General features: G+C 41.5%; 1 protein-coding gene across 10 annotated transcripts in view; it reads right to left on the bottom strand.

Moving 5' to 3' along the window:
* Nucleotides 1–8,829: 8,829 nt before the first annotated feature.
* The window catches only part of CAMTA1 (calmodulin binding transcription activator 1), a 2,131,086-nt gene continuing 2,120,430 nt past the window's right edge, over nucleotides 8,830–19,485 (bottom strand). For all 10 annotated transcript variants that reach the window (XM_082273273.1, XM_082273274.1, XM_082273270.1 and 7 more), the window contains one exon: nucleotides 8,830–12,839. In XM_082273273.1, the coding sequence (XP_082129399.1) occupies nucleotides 12,776–12,839 (64 nt within the window). In that variant the 3' untranslated portion in view covers nucleotides 8,830–12,775. The remainder of the gene's footprint in view (nucleotides 12,840–19,485) is intronic.

Below are 19,485 nucleotides of genomic sequence, written 5' to 3'. Positions count from 1 at the left end.
TTCCTCCCACTGACACCAATGATGGGGCACTATTCCTCCCACTGACACCAATGATGGGGCACTATTCCTCCCACTGACACCAATGATGGGGCACTATTCCTCCCACTGACACCAATGATGGGGCACTGTTCCTTCCACTGATACCAATGATGGGGCACTATTACTCCCACTGATACCAATGATGGGGCACTATTACTCCCACTGATACCAATGATGGGGCACTATTCCTCCCACTGATACCAATGATGGGGCACTATTCTCCCCACTGACACCAATGATGGGGCACTATTCCTCCCACTGACACCAATGATGGGGCACTATTCCTCCCACTGACACCAATGATGGGGCACTATTCCTCCCACTGACACCAATGATGGGGCACTATTCCTCCCACTGACACCAATGATGGGGCACTATTCCTCCCACTGACACCAATGATAGGGCACTATTCTCCCCACTGACACCAATGATGGGGCACTATTCCTCCCACTGATACCAATGATGGGGCACTATTCTCCCCACTGACACCAATGATGGGGCACTATTCCTCCCACTGACACCAATGATGGGGCACTATTCCTCCCACTGACACCAATGATGGGGCACTATTCCTCCCACTGACACCAATGATGGGGCACTATTCCTCCCACTGATACCAATGATGGGGCACTATTCTCCCCACTGACACCAATGATGGGGCACTATTCTCCCCACTGACACCAATGATGGGGCACTATTCCTCCCACTGACACCAATTTATAGTGCAAAAAAAAAAAAAATTGCACAGGTGATCAAATACCACTGAAAGAAATCTCTATTTGTGGGGAAAAAAATAATGATGGGGCACTATTCCTCCCACTGACACCAATGATGGGGCACTATTCTCCCCACTGGCACCAATGATGGGGCACTATTCCTCCCACTGACACCAATGATGGGGCACTATTCTCCCCACTGACACCAATGATGGGGCACTATTCCTCCCACTGATACCAATGATGGGGCACTATTCTCCCCACTGACACCAATGATGGGGCACTATTCCTCCCACTGACACCAATGATGGGGCACTATTCCTTCCACTGACACCAAAGATGGGGCACTATTCCTTCCACTGATACCAATGATGGGGCACTATTCTTCCCACTGACACCAATGATGGAGCACTATTCCTTCCACTGATACCAATGATGGGACACTATTCCCCCCACTGATACCAATGATGGGGCACTGTTCCTCCCACTGACACCAATGATGGGGCACTATTCCTTCCACTGACACCAAAGATGGGGCACTATTCCTTCCACTGATACCAATGATGGGGCACTATTCCTTCCACTGACACCAAAGATGGGGCACTATTCCTTCCACTGATACCAATGATGGGGCACTGTTCCTCCCACTGACACCAAGGATGGGGCACTATTCCTCCACTGATACCAATGATAGGGCACTATTCATCCCACTGATACCAATGATGGGGCACTCTTCATCCCACTGATACCAATGATGGGGCACTATTCCTCCCACTGATACCAATGATAGGGCACTATTCATCCCACTGACACCAATGATGGGGCACTATTCCTCCCACTGATACCAATGATGGGGCACTGTTCCTCCCACTGATACCAATGATGGGGCACTATTCCTCCCACTGATACCAATGATGGGGCACTGTTCCTCCCACTGACACCAAGGATGGGGCACTATTCCTCCACTGATACCAATGATAGGGCACTATTCCTCCCACTGACACCAATGATGGCACTATTCCACCCACTGATACCAATGATAGGGCACTATTCCACCACTGATACCAATGATAGGGCACTATTCCTCCACTGATACCAATGATAGGGCACTATTCCACCCACTGATACCAATGATGGGGTACTATTCCTCCCACTGACACCAATGATGGGGCACTATTCCTCCCACTGACACCGATGATAGGGCACTATTCATCCCACTGATACCAATGATGGGGCACTATTCCTCCCACTGACACCAATGATGGGGCACTGTTCCTCCCACTGACACCAATGATGGGGCACTATTCCCCCCACTTACACCAATGATGGGGCACAATTCCTCCTATAGACACCAATGATGGGGCACTATTCCTCCCACTGACACCAATGATAGGGCACTATTCCTCCCACTGACACCAATGATGGGGCACTATTTCTCCCACTGACACCAATGATGGGGCACTATTTCTCCCACTGACACCAATGACGGGGCACTATTCCTCCTACCGATACCAATGATGGGGCAATATTCCTCCCACTGATACCAATGATGGGACTCTATTCCTCCCACTGATATCAATGATGGGACTCTATTCCTCCCACTGATATCAATGATGGGGCATTATTCCTTCCACTGACACCAATGATGGAGCACTATTCCTTCCACTGACACCAATGATGGGGTACTATTCCTCCCACTGATACCAATGATGGGACACTATTCCTCCCACTGATACCAATGATGGGGTATTGCTACACACCAGAACATTTTCTACTCCTACTGGCCTCAGTCTGACCCCTCCAATGTCTGAAGTATAACAAACTGGCCCTTTGTTTAGAAAAGTTTGGAGACCCCTGGCATCTGAGCTCAAACAGGCTTGGAAGTGATCCTCCATTGCCTACGTGGGTTGCCGCCCAGGACTTTCAGGGGAGATTTACCACCATCAAGAAGAAAAAAGCTCACATAGTGAAATACTGTTTATACCAAACTATTGAAGCCAAGCATGCGTATACTCACATTTCCAACAGCATACAAGAATAAAAGCAAAGGCAAAGTCCGGGAAAGCTTCAAGCAGACAATCAATGTTGTCTCACGTCAGATTTAACAAGTGGCTGAAGAGCTCTGAGGAAGAGGGCTCAGCCCTCAAAACACGTTAGATTTCATCTTTTCTATATAATGTCATATTATCTGCCTAGAGCCCGGATGCCCAACCTGGGGCCCTTTAAAAATGTTGGTGCGGCTGTCAGGACCTCTACAGACACTAATCTGTGTGTCCCAATTGCCTGTTATAGCAATGATTTCTGGCAGTCTCGTGTAATGTGTCTCCAGTCAGTGACTGTCTCTTAAACCATGTCCCCACTTTCCAACAACTCCTAAGTATGTTCACACCCCCTGAAAGTCTCCTTCATTGCATTCACAGCCTGTGAAATTTTCCTTCAACATGTTTACACCCTCTGAACGTCTCCTTCCGTATGTTCACAGTCTCTAAGGCTGGGTTCACCTAATACGAATGTGGCTCACAGCAGGGGTCCTGTGCGCCCCTGTTCTCCATTTCAGGGACGAATCAGGCCAGAATTTTTGCCTGAATTTGGACTTGAAACTGAACCAAAGACGCACAGGACTCCTTTGCGATCTGCTCTGCAGCCACCACGGAGATGTGTGAACCGGTTCCATTGAGATCCGTGCATACTCTCCTGTCATGCTAATTGGATGCATCCAATTCACACTTCTGTGAACCCAGCCTGAAAGTCTCCTGGAGCATCTCTGACCATCTCTTGTATCGTGTGTGTAGTATCTGACCATCTCTTGTCTTATGTCCAGGGTCTTTGATCATCTCCTGTATCATGTCCTCAGTCTCTGACCATTTCCTTTATCATGTCCGCAGTCTCTGACCATCTCCTTTATCATGTCCTCAGTCTCTGACCATCTCCTGTAACATGTCCTCAGTCTCTGACCATCTCCTGTATAATGTCCTCAGTTTCTGACCATCTCCTGTATCATGTCCTCAGTCTCTGACCATTTCCTGTATCATGTCCTCAGTCTCTGACCATCTCCTGTATCATGTCCTCAGTCTCTGACCATCTCCTGTATCATGTCCTCATTCTCTGACCATTTCCTGTATCATGTCTGCAGTCTCTGACCATCTCCTGTATCATGTCCTCAGTCTCTGACCATCTCCTGTATCATGTCCTCAGTCTCTGATCATCTCCTGTATTATGCCCTCAGTCTCTGACCATCTCCTGTATCATGTTCTCAGTCTCTGACCATTTTCTGTATCATGTCCTCAGTCTCTGACCATTTCCTGTATCATGTCCTCAGTCTCTGACCATTTCCTGTATCATGTCCTCAGTCTCTGACCATCTCCTGTATCATGTCCTCAGTCTCTGACCATCTCCTGTATCATGTCCTCAGTCTCTGACCATCTCCTGTATCAGGTCCTCAGTCTCTGACCATTTCCTGTATCATGTCCTCAGTCTCTGACCATTTCCTGTAACATGTCCTCAGTCTCTGACCATCTCCTGTATAATGTCCTCAGTTTCTGACCATCTCCTGTATCATGTCCTCAGTCTCTGACCATTTCCTGTATCATGTCCTCAGTCTCTGACCATCTCCTGTATCATGTCCTCAGTCTCTGACCATCTCCTGTATCATGTCCTCATTCTCTGACCATTTCCTGTATCATGTCTGCAGTCTCTGACCATCTCCTGTATCATGTCCTCAGTCTCTGACCATCTCCTGTATCATGTCCTCAGTCTCTGATCATCTCCTGTATTATGCCCTCAGTCTCTGACCATCTCCTGTATCATGTTCTCAGTCTCTGACCATTTTCTGTATCATGTCCTCAGTCTCTGACCATTTCCTTTATCATGTCCTCAGTCTCTGACCATTTCCTGTATCATGTCCTCAGTCTCTGACCATCTCCTGTATCATGTCCTCAGTCTCTGACCATCTCCTGTATCATGTCCTCAGTCTCTGACCATCTCCTGTATCATGTCCTCAGTCTCTGACCATTTCCTGTATCATGTCCTCAGTCTCTGACCATTTCCTGTATCATGTCTGCAGTCTCTGACCATCTCCTGTATCATGTCCTCAGTCTCTGACCATCTCCTGTATCATGTCCTCAGTCTCTGATCATCTCCTGTATTATGCCCTCAGTCTCTGACCATCTCCTGTATCATGTTCTCAGTCTCTGACCATTTTCTGTATCATGTCCTCAGTCTCTGACCATTTCCTTTATCATGTCCTCAGTCTCTGACCATTTCCTGTATCATGTCCTTAGTCTCTGACCATCTCCTGTATCATGTCCTCAGTCTCTGACCATCTCCTGTATCATGTCCTCAGTCTCTGACCATCTCCTGTATCATGTCCTTAGTCTCTGGCCATCTCTTGTATTATGTCCACAATTTATGACCATTTCTTGTATTATGTCTAAAGTCTCTGACTATATTTCTACCCTCTCCGCAGTCTCTGACCATGTCCTGTATAATGTCCACAGTCAATGACAATCTCTTGTGTCATGCCCATAGTCTTTGACTATGTCCTGTTGTCTCTAACGTTGAATATTCACTGAATTTAATGTGCGGCCCTTTTGCGATGTCAGGGGCTGCACTTGAGCCCCCCCCCCAAATCAAGAAAGTTGACCACCATTGGCCTAGAGCCATTGGTCAAGTATATTGCTGAAGCTGGCTTCTGTCTTATGTATATGAGCTTCACTCAGTTTGGTTCATGGGTATAATATTATTTCAATAAATGGCACCTTAAGTGATGGACGAAGCTGGTGCACCATTCTTGCTTCTTGTTGTCTAGATCCTAGCATTCCCCAGATCCCCAGAGGTCAGCAAAGCCTGGGGTTTACCTGATTACCTGGAGGAGCATGAAGCTAGCCAGAGAGTCTGCTGTGTGATGATGGTATATTTATCTGCCACTGATCTCCTACACTTGAGGGCTGAAGTGTTTTTATTTTTCCTCACTATGAGACAGTCAATGCCTACAGTCTCTTTCCCTTCTCTTCTTTCTGTATAGATACAAACTTCCAAATATTCATATTATGGTCACTTGTAAGAACGATAGTTGACAACATGGATCAAATGTGACTCCAGCAAAATAGATTTTACCTGCATATCACCGATTATGTCCTTCACCAAAAATTACGCTCTAAACTTGCCATTTTTTTACTTAGATGCAACTGAGCAAAGTAATGTGGGAACACCTCCATTTTTTTAAACTCCGATGTTTCAAGTGAAGAGTACTGTTAATGCTACTACATATAAAAACATTTTAGACAATTGTGTTCTTCCAATCTTGTAGTAACGATTTGTGGGAGACCCTTTTCTGTTCCAGCATAACTGTGTCCCTGTGCACAGTCAGTTCCATAAAGACATGGTTTGGCCAGTTTGGTGTGGAGGAACTTTAGTGTCCTTCACAGAGCCCTGACCTCAACCCTACTGAACACCTTTGGGAGAAATTCGGAAGCAGATTGTGAGCCAGATCTTCTCATTCAACTTCAGTCCTTTCCTTGTAGGCTCATCACTAAAAAAAACACTGTATGTACACTAATGGTAACTTTGCATGTAAAGCTCACATCTAAGAGCCCAGGAAAAGGTCATCCCACTCCAAGAACCAGCATGGACACCCCTCCTAAATATTGAGTTCAGGTGTTCCCAGGGAAGAGTATTGTTAAAACTAATTGTTAAGACAATTCTGTTCTTCCCATCTTGTGGTTACAGTGTGGTAAAGACCTTTTTCTGTCCCGTCAGTTAATGTGCCCCTGTGTACAAAGCTACTTTCATAAAGACATGGTTTGGCCAGTTTGCTGTTGAGGAACATAAGTGTCTTTCTCTGAGCCCTGACCTCAACCCTACTGAGCACCTTTGGGGTAAATTGGAATGCAATTACGAGGCAGGTCATTATGTTGTACAATCTCAAAAATGGCCCCAGAAATGCTCTTTTGGCTGAATAGGTACACTTTCCTACAGACACATTACAAAATCTTATAAAAAGCCTTCCTAGAAAAGTGGAGGTTGGAATAGCCCAAAGACAGGGGCGCGGGAATCCCATATTAGTGTCATAGTTTTGGTATGGGATGTCCAAGAAGGATAGTCAGATGTCCACAACATTTTGACTGTTTAGATTAGCTAGGTGGATTTTGGTTTGGCTGGTGGGATTTGTGTTCCTGGGTAGAGATGGCCTTGCGGTTTGCCCGGCGGTCGGTTCGTGGCGAATTTTGCTTGTTCGCTACCCGCCAAATTTTCGGACACATGGTGTCGTTCGCGGTGGCCATATTTGTTTACATTGGGGAGAACTTTGACCCGTGACACAGCCGTCAGGTGGAACAGGACAGCCAATTGAAACATTCCAGCACATGGACAGTCCTCTTACCCTTTAAATAGACCCGATCTGGTGGCCATTTCACATTCTGCTTTCTGCCAGTGTAGGGAGAGGTCTGCTGTGCTCGTCAGGGAGAGTTTGCTAGACACATAATGTATAGCGCTGTGAAGATCCACAAAAGTCCTTTTCAGGGCTGGTATTTTTCGGTATAGGTCTACTAGTATCTTTAGAGCTTAGGGAGAGGTATCCTGTGGTTGCTTTAGAGGCAGTTAGAGATCGGCTGCAGTCACACACAAATCGCATTGACAATGTCCACAAAAGTCATTTAAAATGCTCCAATGTTGTTATAGGGTCTATTACAGTCTCTTTACTATAGGGGCAGATATCCTGTGGTTGCTTTAGGGGCAGTTAGAGATCAGCTGCAGTCACACACAAATCGCTCTGTCAATGTGAATGGACCCTATATGTATTAGACAATGTATTTACCGGCTGCAGTCAGTTCTGGCTGATACATGAAAAAAAATATATATATTTTGTGCTGTAAAAAAAAAAAAAAAAAATTAGGGCAACTTTTTCAATTGCAATACTTCTGTTATGACATTGTCCATGTGCTGGGACTATTTGTGCACAGCTAGTACGTCTTTTGTGGCTGCAAATATGACCTAAAGGTTTTTAACGTTCGCCTCCCATTAAAGTCAACGGGGCTGCCGCGAACTCGCGGTTCGCGGACTTTTGAGAACATTTGCGGCTGGTGTTCACAAACCGCCCCGGCCGATGTTCGCCCATCACTATTCCTGGGGCTCTACAAATGTTGGCTAGAGCTTGAAAACAAAAGTTCACGTCTACACTTGAAGACTTACATACCAAGTTCCTGAAGGTCTGGGACCCCTGGATATCTTACAACGCTCACCTAGGCATAACTAGATCTCTGCTCTCAGTGTGACATTTCTCGTGACTACCCTTTAGCCTTTTGACCTACTGTATGGTCAAAACACACGTGGAGTTATTACCCAACCCTCGCTCCCCTTTTCCTTTTTCTTCCCCTCTCCTTCTTTTCCCCAGGCATCCTCTCTCCATCTTTGTTTCCCCTTGTCGGTCTTAACCTCAACCTTGGCTTTTTTTTGCCTCTCTCCACCTCTCCTCTTCTGCTCTTGTGCATTGGCTATTTAAAAGATGCCCCCCCCCCTCTACTTTCGAAATTACATAATTTGTTTCTTGGAGCTTTCTTGATTGGAATTAATTAATTGGTCCTCCTACATTCTGCACTAGACTTTCTCATTTTGTCATAGTCCATGCTGCATAATCTGAAGATATACCTTTTCACATTAGGCTCTGATGTCCTTCACCCATGGTCACACCTTTGTATACACTGGTATTTCATGTACCTTTGCTATGCATCTTCTAATTCTGTCTAAAATTCTCTCTAAAAAAAAAAACTGGTTTGTGAGACAAAATCTATGAGTTTATAAGACTTATGGGAAGGCAAAATATATGCAGAAAAATATGTAGCTGTGGTATGGTTGCAGTATGGTCATACTGCTGCTTTTCTAATGGACCCCTTTGCAATGGAAATCCAGATTCATAGCTAGAACGCTAATTTGTATTTATTTTCTTACCTGTTTTTCCAGTTTCTTCGTGTTGTTTAAAATGTATTGCTCATTGAAAAATAAATGATTTACCAAAAAATAAGAGAAAAATAAATTATTACCCAAAAAATAAGAGAAAAGAAATAAACAGACACATGTGTAATATGGGGAATTTTAATTGTTTGTAATTTACAGCAGAAAGAATAGAAAGCATTCAGAAAACATTTTCCATAGTTTTAAGGGCAATTCAAAACATTTTGCATGGTTCCAGCAGCTGATTTCTTCAACAGATCCATTGATCTCAGTGATTTTTTATTTTTTTATTTTTACATGCACAATTACAAAAATAAAACTTACAAAAAAGGAGACATCTATATTAGCTTTACATGCAAGCCTTGGGGACCCCCGTTGGCGCCAACTACTGTGTGGAACTGCTGTAAGCGTGCAACCATGTAGGGATTTCACGTTATAAATTCTATTTCTCGCACACAGTACAGATGTTGTTATTTTTTATTTTTTTTAATGTTCACAGAAGCTGAACATAAATTAAAAAAAAAAAAAAAAGAAAAAAAAAGAAATAATCTAGAAAATTAAAATGCTGAGAGACAGAATACGTTTAACAATTACATATTATGACAGACTCCTGGCACTTGGGAAATGTTATGTATTCCATCCAAGTTAGCTGTTTTATGCATTTTTTTTACATTCAAAATCCAAGATTTTTCACTGCCAGTAAAAGGTTTATTGCAAAAAGTTGCTTTGACAGACACTCTCTTTCATCTGAACAGCTCAATGCATCTGAAGTGCTAGAACAGGCCCTTGTGACTGCTTTTTTTCTGATGGTACAGTAACTTGGAAAGGTCCTGCAATGTTACTGAATCGGATAACGTTATCGACACACTGCACAACACCGACCTCAATGTGTATTTTTTTTTTAGTACAAATATACAGAGAATACAGCATTACAAGGGAGACCAGTACTCTTGCCAAGGTGAGAAAAAATTACATTCTTCATGAAAAGTGGAAATATTAATATACAGTTCCAGATAACAAAATTCAAAAAGTTACGCTAATACTAATACACAACAGCAGTGTTATTCCAAAAAGGCTTTTTTTTTTTTTTGATATGTGTATTAATTTATTTTATTTTTTTTCATCCCGTTCCTTGTGAGTACATAATAAAATACATTCTACTTGGAACACTCAATGTCCCGTCAAAAAAGAGCAGTATATATAATTATTTTTTTATCTTTTAATGTACAGACTATTCATAATGGTGGATTGTGCGTGATCTTATGACAAGTATATAACCTATACATCATTGTTTTTTTTTTTTTTTTTTTTTCAGCTCATTCCTATCTGTACATCTCACATGAAAGGAAAATTAATTTGTTAAAAAAATGCAGCAAGAGTACTGACCTCGTCAATTTTTGAGCTTCATTTTCAAGCCTTTTTGTCTTAAACGTCCTGGATAAAAGTTTCTTACATATGCACATTGTGTAATCTTTACATTTTACTTCTCAGTATAAAAAAAATATACAGTAGAAACTGTTGAAGTAGGGAAAAAAGGCTAGTACAACCTGAATAGTACTGTCTCCCTATACAATCAAATATGTTGCAGATTGTAAGTCTAAAAGTTCAAACAAACGCCGGCAATGAGTGCCAAAAAGTTTATTACCGAAGCACACCTACTATTTTGTAACTCTCTTTCCTTTCAAATACTTTATAGTCTGAACACTTTGGCTTGTTCCTGTGTGGAAATATCTTATACCATGAGTCCCCTACAAGACCAGTTAGCATCTTTTTTTTTTTTCTTTTTTTTTCTTTTTTTTTAATACTTCTTACACTTTTGTATTACACTTTTATTTGTGTGCAATTATTAGTTAACATTTTCTGACTTCCAGCAAAGAGATATGAAAATGTGAAACATATTCTCTACTTTCATACTATTTGAGTTATTTTTTATTTTTTTTTTACTTTTTTCTTAGCGTTTTATTGAGTTTCAGTCTACATTTTTTTTTTTAATTGGCGTGAGTGTATGATTTTAAGCATATACAGTTTTTTTTATGAGTATTTGCTTTGCGAAACTAAATTTTCTTAAGCGATATAGCATTCACGTTACTTGGCACCATTGGCAAAAATAAGAAAAAGAAAAAGATAAATAAGATTAAACATAAAAAATAAGATAAAAGTATGTTTTGGTAGCCAAATATGAAATGTAAACATATCCGTTTATTAATGTTAATTAGCTTTTTCTAAAGTCTAAATACAATAGCTCTTTTTTATTTTGCAGTTAATCATGCTTAGCAAAATGTTCTTCTAAAGAACATTTAAAATAAATTACTCTTATAGTGAAATAAAATTTTTGTTTAATTTTACAGACCATAGCCACTAATGCTTTGCTTTTTTTTCACTTCTTTTGTGTTCTTGGTTTCATGCACATATCTTAATTTTTTTATTTTTATTAATATATACAATATATACAGACAACTCATCCACACATTTCCAGTCCAGCAATCTACACATATAAGGGATTCCAGCCATGGTATTATCCTGCATCCAATGAATTATATTTTTGTTTGAAGTAGTATTTCCCATTTCCATTCCCGCCTTCTGTATACGATTCTTTCTCTTGTTCTTTGTTCGAGAAGTCCAAATATACTATTAACTGGCCAGCACGCAGCACCAATTGATTCTTAGGTGGCAAAATGTTCAGGCAATGTAAATGCAACCCTATGGGCAGTATGGGTAATCCCTATGGGCAGTATACGCAACCCCTCTGGGAAGCAGGCAATCGATACACACAAGGTGTTTTTTTTTTTTTTCTAGCTTCTATCTTCTGAGATTAGACTCAAACTAATACCTAAACATCAATGAACATGTAACTTCATGAAAAAAATATTTTTTTTTTTTTTTTAGAAGATATAATCTTCATTCTGCTTACATATATCTTATATATAATTATTTGTGCATAACATAGAGGTCTCCGCTTTCAAAGTGGAGTTTGCTAAATACTGATAGAGGCAAGAAGTGTCAATGGTCAACTGTAAGTGGTCTGTAACCGAGTATTACAGGACAGCTTAATGGCGTAGTTGGCAGGATTATACTGAATCTGCATGTGTTTGAATATTTATCGTATATAGGGGTTAGTAGTAATTATACCGTGCACACTCATTTTTTTTTGTGAGATGGATATATCATACAGATTTTTGCAAATTCATTGTTACTGTGTGAAGAAATGTGGGAACCAACCATTCTTGTGTCAGCTTTCATTTTTTTTTTTTTTAGCAGATGCTGACTTTAGATCCTCCTCACTCAAGAGTAATGTGCACAATGCATAGATATGTTTTATATACATAGAATTTTGAATAAAATAATAAAAAAAAAAAAAAGTCAAGCATAAAAACCACTCTTTTACACGTGGTCAGGCTGACTCCTTCGCCACACTAAATGACTGACACGTTTAACGAAGTTTGCATCTCTTGAAGACGTATGGTGTTTCAACTACGTTCTAAGCATAATGGTATTAATTTATATGCCTATAAATTGCATGTTTTTATATGATGTATTTATGGGGAATACTAGAATTTTGGAGGTGCTGTCCACGATGCAGCTCAGGTACGGACAAGTAAGACAGTCAAGCTGTAAAGCATGGTCCAAACCTTCCATTCGTTCAAGGATGTCCATGGCCTCCTTTTGAGTGATCGATGGCTGTGGGTTTAGCATTCAGAATTTGCTTGTGCATTTCCACCTTTGCTCAATAATTTTTGGTATAACATTTGAACAGTTCCACACGTTGTTTGAATTCAGCCCTATTATGAATCTCAGGGCTCCCCGTCTAAGAGACTGGAGCTACGGTCAATCATCTCCTGGCGCCATATGTTTTTATTTCCCATGATTCAACAGAAGATTAAATTCCAAGATGTCTTGCTGAACAAAGCAAAAGTTGTCCATGAAAGTGCAAATGCAATGACCAAAAAAGATTACTGTTAAAATCCTGCAGGTGATCTCTTGAAAACTGCAGTGTTTTTTTTTTTTTATTTTTATTTTTTTTTGTTGCATGTCTCTGCTAAAAACAGAAAATGAAACAGTCCAAAAAAGCACTGTCACATTGCTAAGGGGCGCTGTTTTATATCTTCAAGTTCCTTGGCCTTTTTCGATTCTTTCACTCTGAAAACAAAAAGAAATATACAATTACATTGGCTAAAATCTGGGAATGCGTCCGTTAATTGTCATTCTGATGTATAAATGTTTCCTCAGTAACGCTGGAGGACGACTGAGGACCAAATTGGGACAAAAGTAAAGTTGGGTTAGTGCATATGATCGTATCATTGACAGCAGTTCTAATAGTTACAATGCCAAAGATAAAGCAGTGATCAAGACGAGCCAGTAAGAAATCTGATTTGCAATGTTTCGGTAAGTACACTTTGTATATGACCTGGTACCTCTCAACATATCCTCAAGATGATAGCCAATGTCAGCTAATGCGTACATCCTGGACTGGGAAAGAAATGTTCATAGAGATGGGTAGATGGGTATATTTCACCTTCACAGATGGCCCGGACTGGGACAAAAACTGGGTTCGGGCATTTTAGACTGAGCTGTCCATTTCCAAACGAAATTACAAATAATGACAACTACCGGTTTCTCAATGTCTTTTAGTTATATTTAGCCCACTTCAGTCAGAGCCAGGTGCATGATATATACAATATACGATATATATAAACCCAACAGGGGTTCTAATCCCTCTCCTTGCTGTCCAAACTAAAAAAAAAAAAAGTTTTCCCTCTAGTTACACTTTAATAGTCAGAGAGGTATACAGGTTCCAAAAATACCTAAACAAGTTAGGTAATTCATTATGGCACCATTAAAATAAAACATAGCACTGTGAACTGGATACATGTTTGTTTATATTTCCCTTGAGTTCCCCTCTAAGTGAGCCTTCCATGCCTACCAGCCTGCCTCTGAAACCTCCAATCCCCCCCCCCCCACACTCCTCCTACCACTGCATGGACTCCCTTATCGTGCACTCAGACCGCCCGTGACCTCTCACCCAGAAGCTCTCCTCCCTTTTTTTTCCCTTTTTGCCACAACCAACATGGCTCCTGGCGGCAGCCTCTTTCTCTCTCCACCCTGGACCACAGCAACATGGCACCCACAGGGCCCCAATGGGTTGTCTTTCCGTGCAACTTTATTGAGGTCACTGACACATAGACAGAGGCTATGGCCCGAGGCAACAGTGCACCATGTTTGTACCTCAGGGTGATGCTTCATAGGTGTATTTATAACATGTCTTAGGTGCTGGCACACCGCTCCATGTCCATCCATGCCGTGTTTGTGTCTGTCTAATCATCCATCGTTTTGACATGTGGCCCAGCCCGCCCGGTGTGCCTTTTGGCCAGTCCGCAGGTTGACGATGTGCAAAATTTTTGAAGGGCACTACAGAGCAGAATCGGAGGGTGAAAAAAGAGCAAGAGGTTGAAACCCAAACCTATTAATTTCCAAAAAGTTGTTCAACCAAGATCTGTAAGTACACCTAAATTGTTCCAGGGCTCAGAAAAAAATGATGAGGGGCATGTCTGAGCCCCCAAAACACATTGGTTGTATTGAGAGATCTTGCTTAAAAGGTTTAAGTGGAATAAATACATTTGGATTCCAAAATCTTGGTGCAGTGCTCCTGTTCTTCGCTCTCTCTCTTTCAGAATGAAATATGTGAAATCTTTCCAACTCCTCCATTACACGATACAGTGACCACAGAAGGCTCAGGCCTTACAAGCAACAGACACAAAGTATTGCTTGTGCTGATGAGATCTGGCCTTATATGACTTTTTTGACAACGATTATGGAAGAGTTAATAAATATTGCACACATAAAGTATCCAGTATGTTCACACATATCTGTGCAAGTGAACAGGCACTAATCTTTCCGTTTTTTATTCACTCATCATTTGTGCACACTTGTTGGCCAAGTTGGACAGAGGATCAATGTAAAACCTGCAAGCTATGATTAAGTGCTGATTTAGTGTGAAATGCATTAGCTGTGTATGCTGTATCCCATCTTTTTGAAGATGTTTTTTTTTATGAAGATTTCTAATAAAGGTGATTTCTTTGGATGTGTTGCCAACCAGAATGTTTTCTTTCATATAAGGTAAAACCAGTGGTGGGGTAATGCTCTTGAGTAGGGGTCCCCAAACATTTCAGTACGATGGCCACTTCTTATATATTACAAATATTTGCAGGCCGAAAAAAAGTTTTAGAAATTAATGAATTAAATTTAAATGAATGAATACGTTTTACCAAAATATGATTCAGAACTAAAGAGGAAGAACTTCAGTAAAAAAAAATAAAATAAAAAAAAAGCTAATAAATTCTAAAAAAACATAAGCCCATCCGAGATCCTCTCAATCAGAGCATCTACTAGACAATTGCAGCATGACTGGGAGCCTTGCAATCCCAGGAGCAATGCTATAGAAGCTGATAAGGTTTGGGCTGAGGAAGTACAGTCCTCATGCAAGTGCTGAGGCAAGAATGTGATTGGTTATCGGGACGCCGGGGGTTCTAGCAACCAAGGATGGTACAATGACAGCGCAGCTGGGGGACCTAGGCTGGAGACCAAGAGGGAAAATGGAAATTGAGAATGTTGGGGGTGAAACAAAGAACGCAGACTGACCAGAAGGCCACTAACCGTAGCTGTGGGCCAGTTAGAATCTTGCAATGGGCTGCATTTGGCCCACAAACTATAGTTTTAGTGACCCTGCTCTTGAAGATAGAAATATGTCTTACTACTATAGTTCTCAGTGAGACATCTGCTCATGAATGGCAAAATGAATAAGAAAGCATCCACCTGTACCCCCTCCTACGCTAACCTGTACCTACGGGGGTGGGAGCAATCGATTTTTTCAGATGAGGATTTGTCGATGTACCTCCGACACCTCACAATATGGCAGAGGTACATTGACGATATCCTCATCTTCTGGACAGGCCCTAGTGAGGTACTGTTGGAATTTATTGATAAACTCAATAACAGTTAATTCAATTTATGGTTTAATCTTAACATCCATCCAGATAACCTACCCTTCCTGGACCTTACTCTAAACAAACACCAGGATGGGTCGATGGGAACTAGCTTATTCAGGAAACCCACAGCAGGGAATTCTCTACTCCACGCTCATAGTTCCCATCATCGAAATTTAATTTTCAGCATCCCTACCGCTCAATACTTAGGAGAACGCCGGGATTGCACTAGAGATGCCGATTTCAAAATACAGGCACAGTCTCTTAAACAAAGGTTTCTTAAAAGAGAATATAGCCACAGATCCCTGAGAAGGGCCTATAAAAGGGCATTGGAAAGTCCCCGTGAGCTTTTGCTCTTCCAGGGTGAAAAATAGGTGGATCAAATCAAGATTAGGCCGACCATCAAATATAATAAACAGCATACAGATATCCTGAATATTTTGGAGATACATTGGCATCTTGTCACCCAGAATAAACATATCAAACAATTTGTGGGCTCAGGTCCGCAAGTTACTTTTTGCAGAAGCCGCTCTTTCAAGGACATTCTCACATCAAGCCACTTTGATCAGGGCTTAGACCCTTGTGGGACTCGTCCCCGTGGTACCTTTCGCTGTGGCCATTGCGAGTATTGCCGATACATACGAGTGGGTGGAGATATCTTACAAATTGGCTCTGCCATTATTTGGCATAAACATTTTGGCAACTGCGAGACGATCTGTATTGTATATCTTCTACGGGGGGGCTGTGATTCGCTTTATGTAGGCAAGACTAAGTGCAAGCTATGGCAACGCATTAAGGAACATGTCCATGATATACGAGATGGGATTCCTGAAAGTCCTATCGCTAGGCATTTTGAGAGCTGTCGTATATGCAGTCTGGACAGTTCATGATGTTAGATAGGATACATCCCAGCCCTCGGGGGGGGGGGGGAGGGGGGAGGGGGGGAGATTTTGATAACACAATTCTACATTCTGAATTGAAATAGATATTCACCTTAGGGGCTGATATGCCCCCTGGTCTAGATGGTTTTATCAGCTATGCTCCATTTTTATGATCCAACCCAAAACATTTTTTGTTTTTTTTACCCCCCATCCCTTGCTTTTACCCCCCTTTTTTTCTTTTCAACTGTCTAGGATGTGCTGTAGTTAGGTCTCGCGTCTCGCTATGGAGTTTTATTGATGGACGTTATCACCACCACTATAGATTTTAAACATACATTTATATGTATGCCCATTGGCGGCGGATGGATATTTCCCACGGGGTGTATGTACACCCTATAGATGGTGAGTTTCTAAGTAGTGGTTCCTCTCTATTCATGTTTCTCCCACTGACACCAATGATGGGTTTTTATTCCTCCTACTGATACGAATGATGGGGCACTATTACTTCCACTAATACCAACGAGGGGGCACTGTTTACTCCCACTGACACCAGGACTTTTTCTACTCCCACTGGCCAGAGTCTGGCCCCTCTAAAGTTTTCAGGACAGTAAACAGGCCCTTTCCTTAAAACGTTTGGAGACCCCTGGTCTAGGTGATTAAAAATACAGGCAACCAAGGAAATACAACACCAGCACATTGCAGATATTTCTCCAAGCATGGTAACCTGGCATACAATTAGAATCACTATTATATTTCAGTCTATACAAGATGTTATTGCTTAATATTCCAAAAATTTTAAAAACTGAGCTCTTCAAGTCTTCATGAGTACAAAAAAAAAAACATATCCAATACCCACAGTGCCTCTACCTGAAAACAGCAACAAGCTTGAAAAAACGGTGGAAAATTAGTTTAAAATACTGTGCTGCTTCTCCTCCACATCACTCAGTAACCAACTAAGACAGGACCCAAAATTATCTATGGGTTTGGGTATTTTGCACTACGTGGAAGAGGAAACAACATAAAAAAAAAATTGAAGCAACATTATGGTACTGGGAAAGAAAAATATGTTCTGACTGCATCAGTGTCAAGTCAATTGTTTGCTTGGATCTAAACAGTTAGTAAAAGATATGCTAAACATGATAAACATATGGTAGACAGATGGACAGTGCTTTGTTTTGTTTAAATTAAAAGACCACTATGTAAAAAAACAAAAAAAAAAAAAAACAGTTAAATTGGTAAAAACATACAATTTTGGAAAAATTTCAATATACTTACCCTACACCCCAACTTCTGTCTGCATCACCTTAGTGATGTACTACCAAATCTCATTAGAATGTGCTCCTGCACTATATATATATATATATATATATATATATATATATATATATATATATATATATATATATATATATATATATAAATTAAAAAGGAAGAAGGTACTTGCAGACCTGTGAGCACACCAGGGGAGTACAAAGCAACAAAAGTTCACTGTAAGAACAGACCAGAATCCATGGTTCCGCTCAAGACTCCCTACATTCATCACACACGGACTACCCGGGTTCTAGCTTCCACAGTCTGTCTCCACTCTTCGTCAGAGATATGAAAAATATTAGCCACCCTCCTATTTCTGTATTTATTGATTGTCAAAAACGACCACCTACAGTCATGTCTCCCCCCCCAAAGACAAACCTTCCTTGACAGATTTTACCATTGCTGGCTGCTCACAAGTATAAGGGAAGTTAAGGAATTCCAATATCCCTGTGAGCAAGCCAGCAGTGGTGAAACCTGTCAATGAAGATTGTTTTGAGGGGAGACATGATTATATGCAGCATAGGTGTGCGCAGCCTATTGCATTAGGGTGTGCACCCCAAAGTTTAAATACACATGCATGTGTTTGCCTACATGTATATGGCCCCGATACATTACTCTCCCTGCTGGCAAAGTGAAATAAAATTGTGTGGCACTTCTCTTATGGCAGAGCAGGTCCGAGGGAGATCTTTCCCATCTCCTCACTGGCAAACAGAGCGATAATGCTAATGTGCCCTAGGTGATTGGGGTGTGTCCAGGCACTCCCGGCACACCCTGTGTGCACGCCTATGATATGCAGTTTTTTTGGAAAATCAATAAATACAGAAAGAGGAGCTAAGTCCTGGAGTGTGGCTAATATTTTTTCCATAAGTTCTCTATAAAGGCTTTTTTACATTTTTACTAGCTCTCTGGAAAGAGTTCTGCGATAGATCGCTCTTCAGAGCATGTTCTGCAAGTGGTGAGGAGGCCTTATGTTGCATGGTGTGCAAACTGTGTTGTTCTACTACCACCCAACTACAAGTGCAAACAAGGCCTAATGCTTCTCTCCTCAGCTGCTTTTAGTTTACCCTCCCTTCACTCCTAACCACTTAGCTTCCCTGTTGGTGGATAAGAACCCCACTGTGCCAGATATTATCTCCCAACTCTGCTCACTGCCTCTCAGACCTCAGATCAGACTTGCAAATCGGCATTGCAGAGCTGAGGAAAATCCTAGGTTCCTTCTCGGCTCGAATGAATCACATGGCACAGCCGATGAGAGCCCTTGGAGGACTTCCTTCACTCTACAGGTGCTGCAGTATTTGAGGTCTGGAATGTACATTGTATAGAGAGGAATTTGTGCTATAGGTGATTTTAGCTTTAGCAGTGTAGATGTTTGTACTAGAGGAGGCTTTTTGCATTTTGGGGTGATGCATGTTAATTGTTCCTGACTTCTGAACTGTATGTTATGTACTACTGACCTCTGCTCTGTGCTTTACATACTACTGACCTCTTCTGTGTGCCTTACATACTACTGACTTCTGCTCTGTGCTTTACATACTACTGACCTCTGCACTGTGCATTACATACTATGGACCGTTGTACTCTGTGTCATGTTTTACTGACCCCTGAACTGTG

This window comes from Pelophylax lessonae (genome assembly GCF_965119305.1).
Source record: "Pelophylax lessonae genome assembly, chromosome: 12".
In the NCBI taxonomy this organism is placed as follows: domain Eukaryota; kingdom Metazoa; phylum Chordata; class Amphibia; order Anura; family Ranidae; genus Pelophylax; species Pelophylax lessonae.
This window is presented reverse-complemented; position numbering and strand designations above follow the sequence as displayed.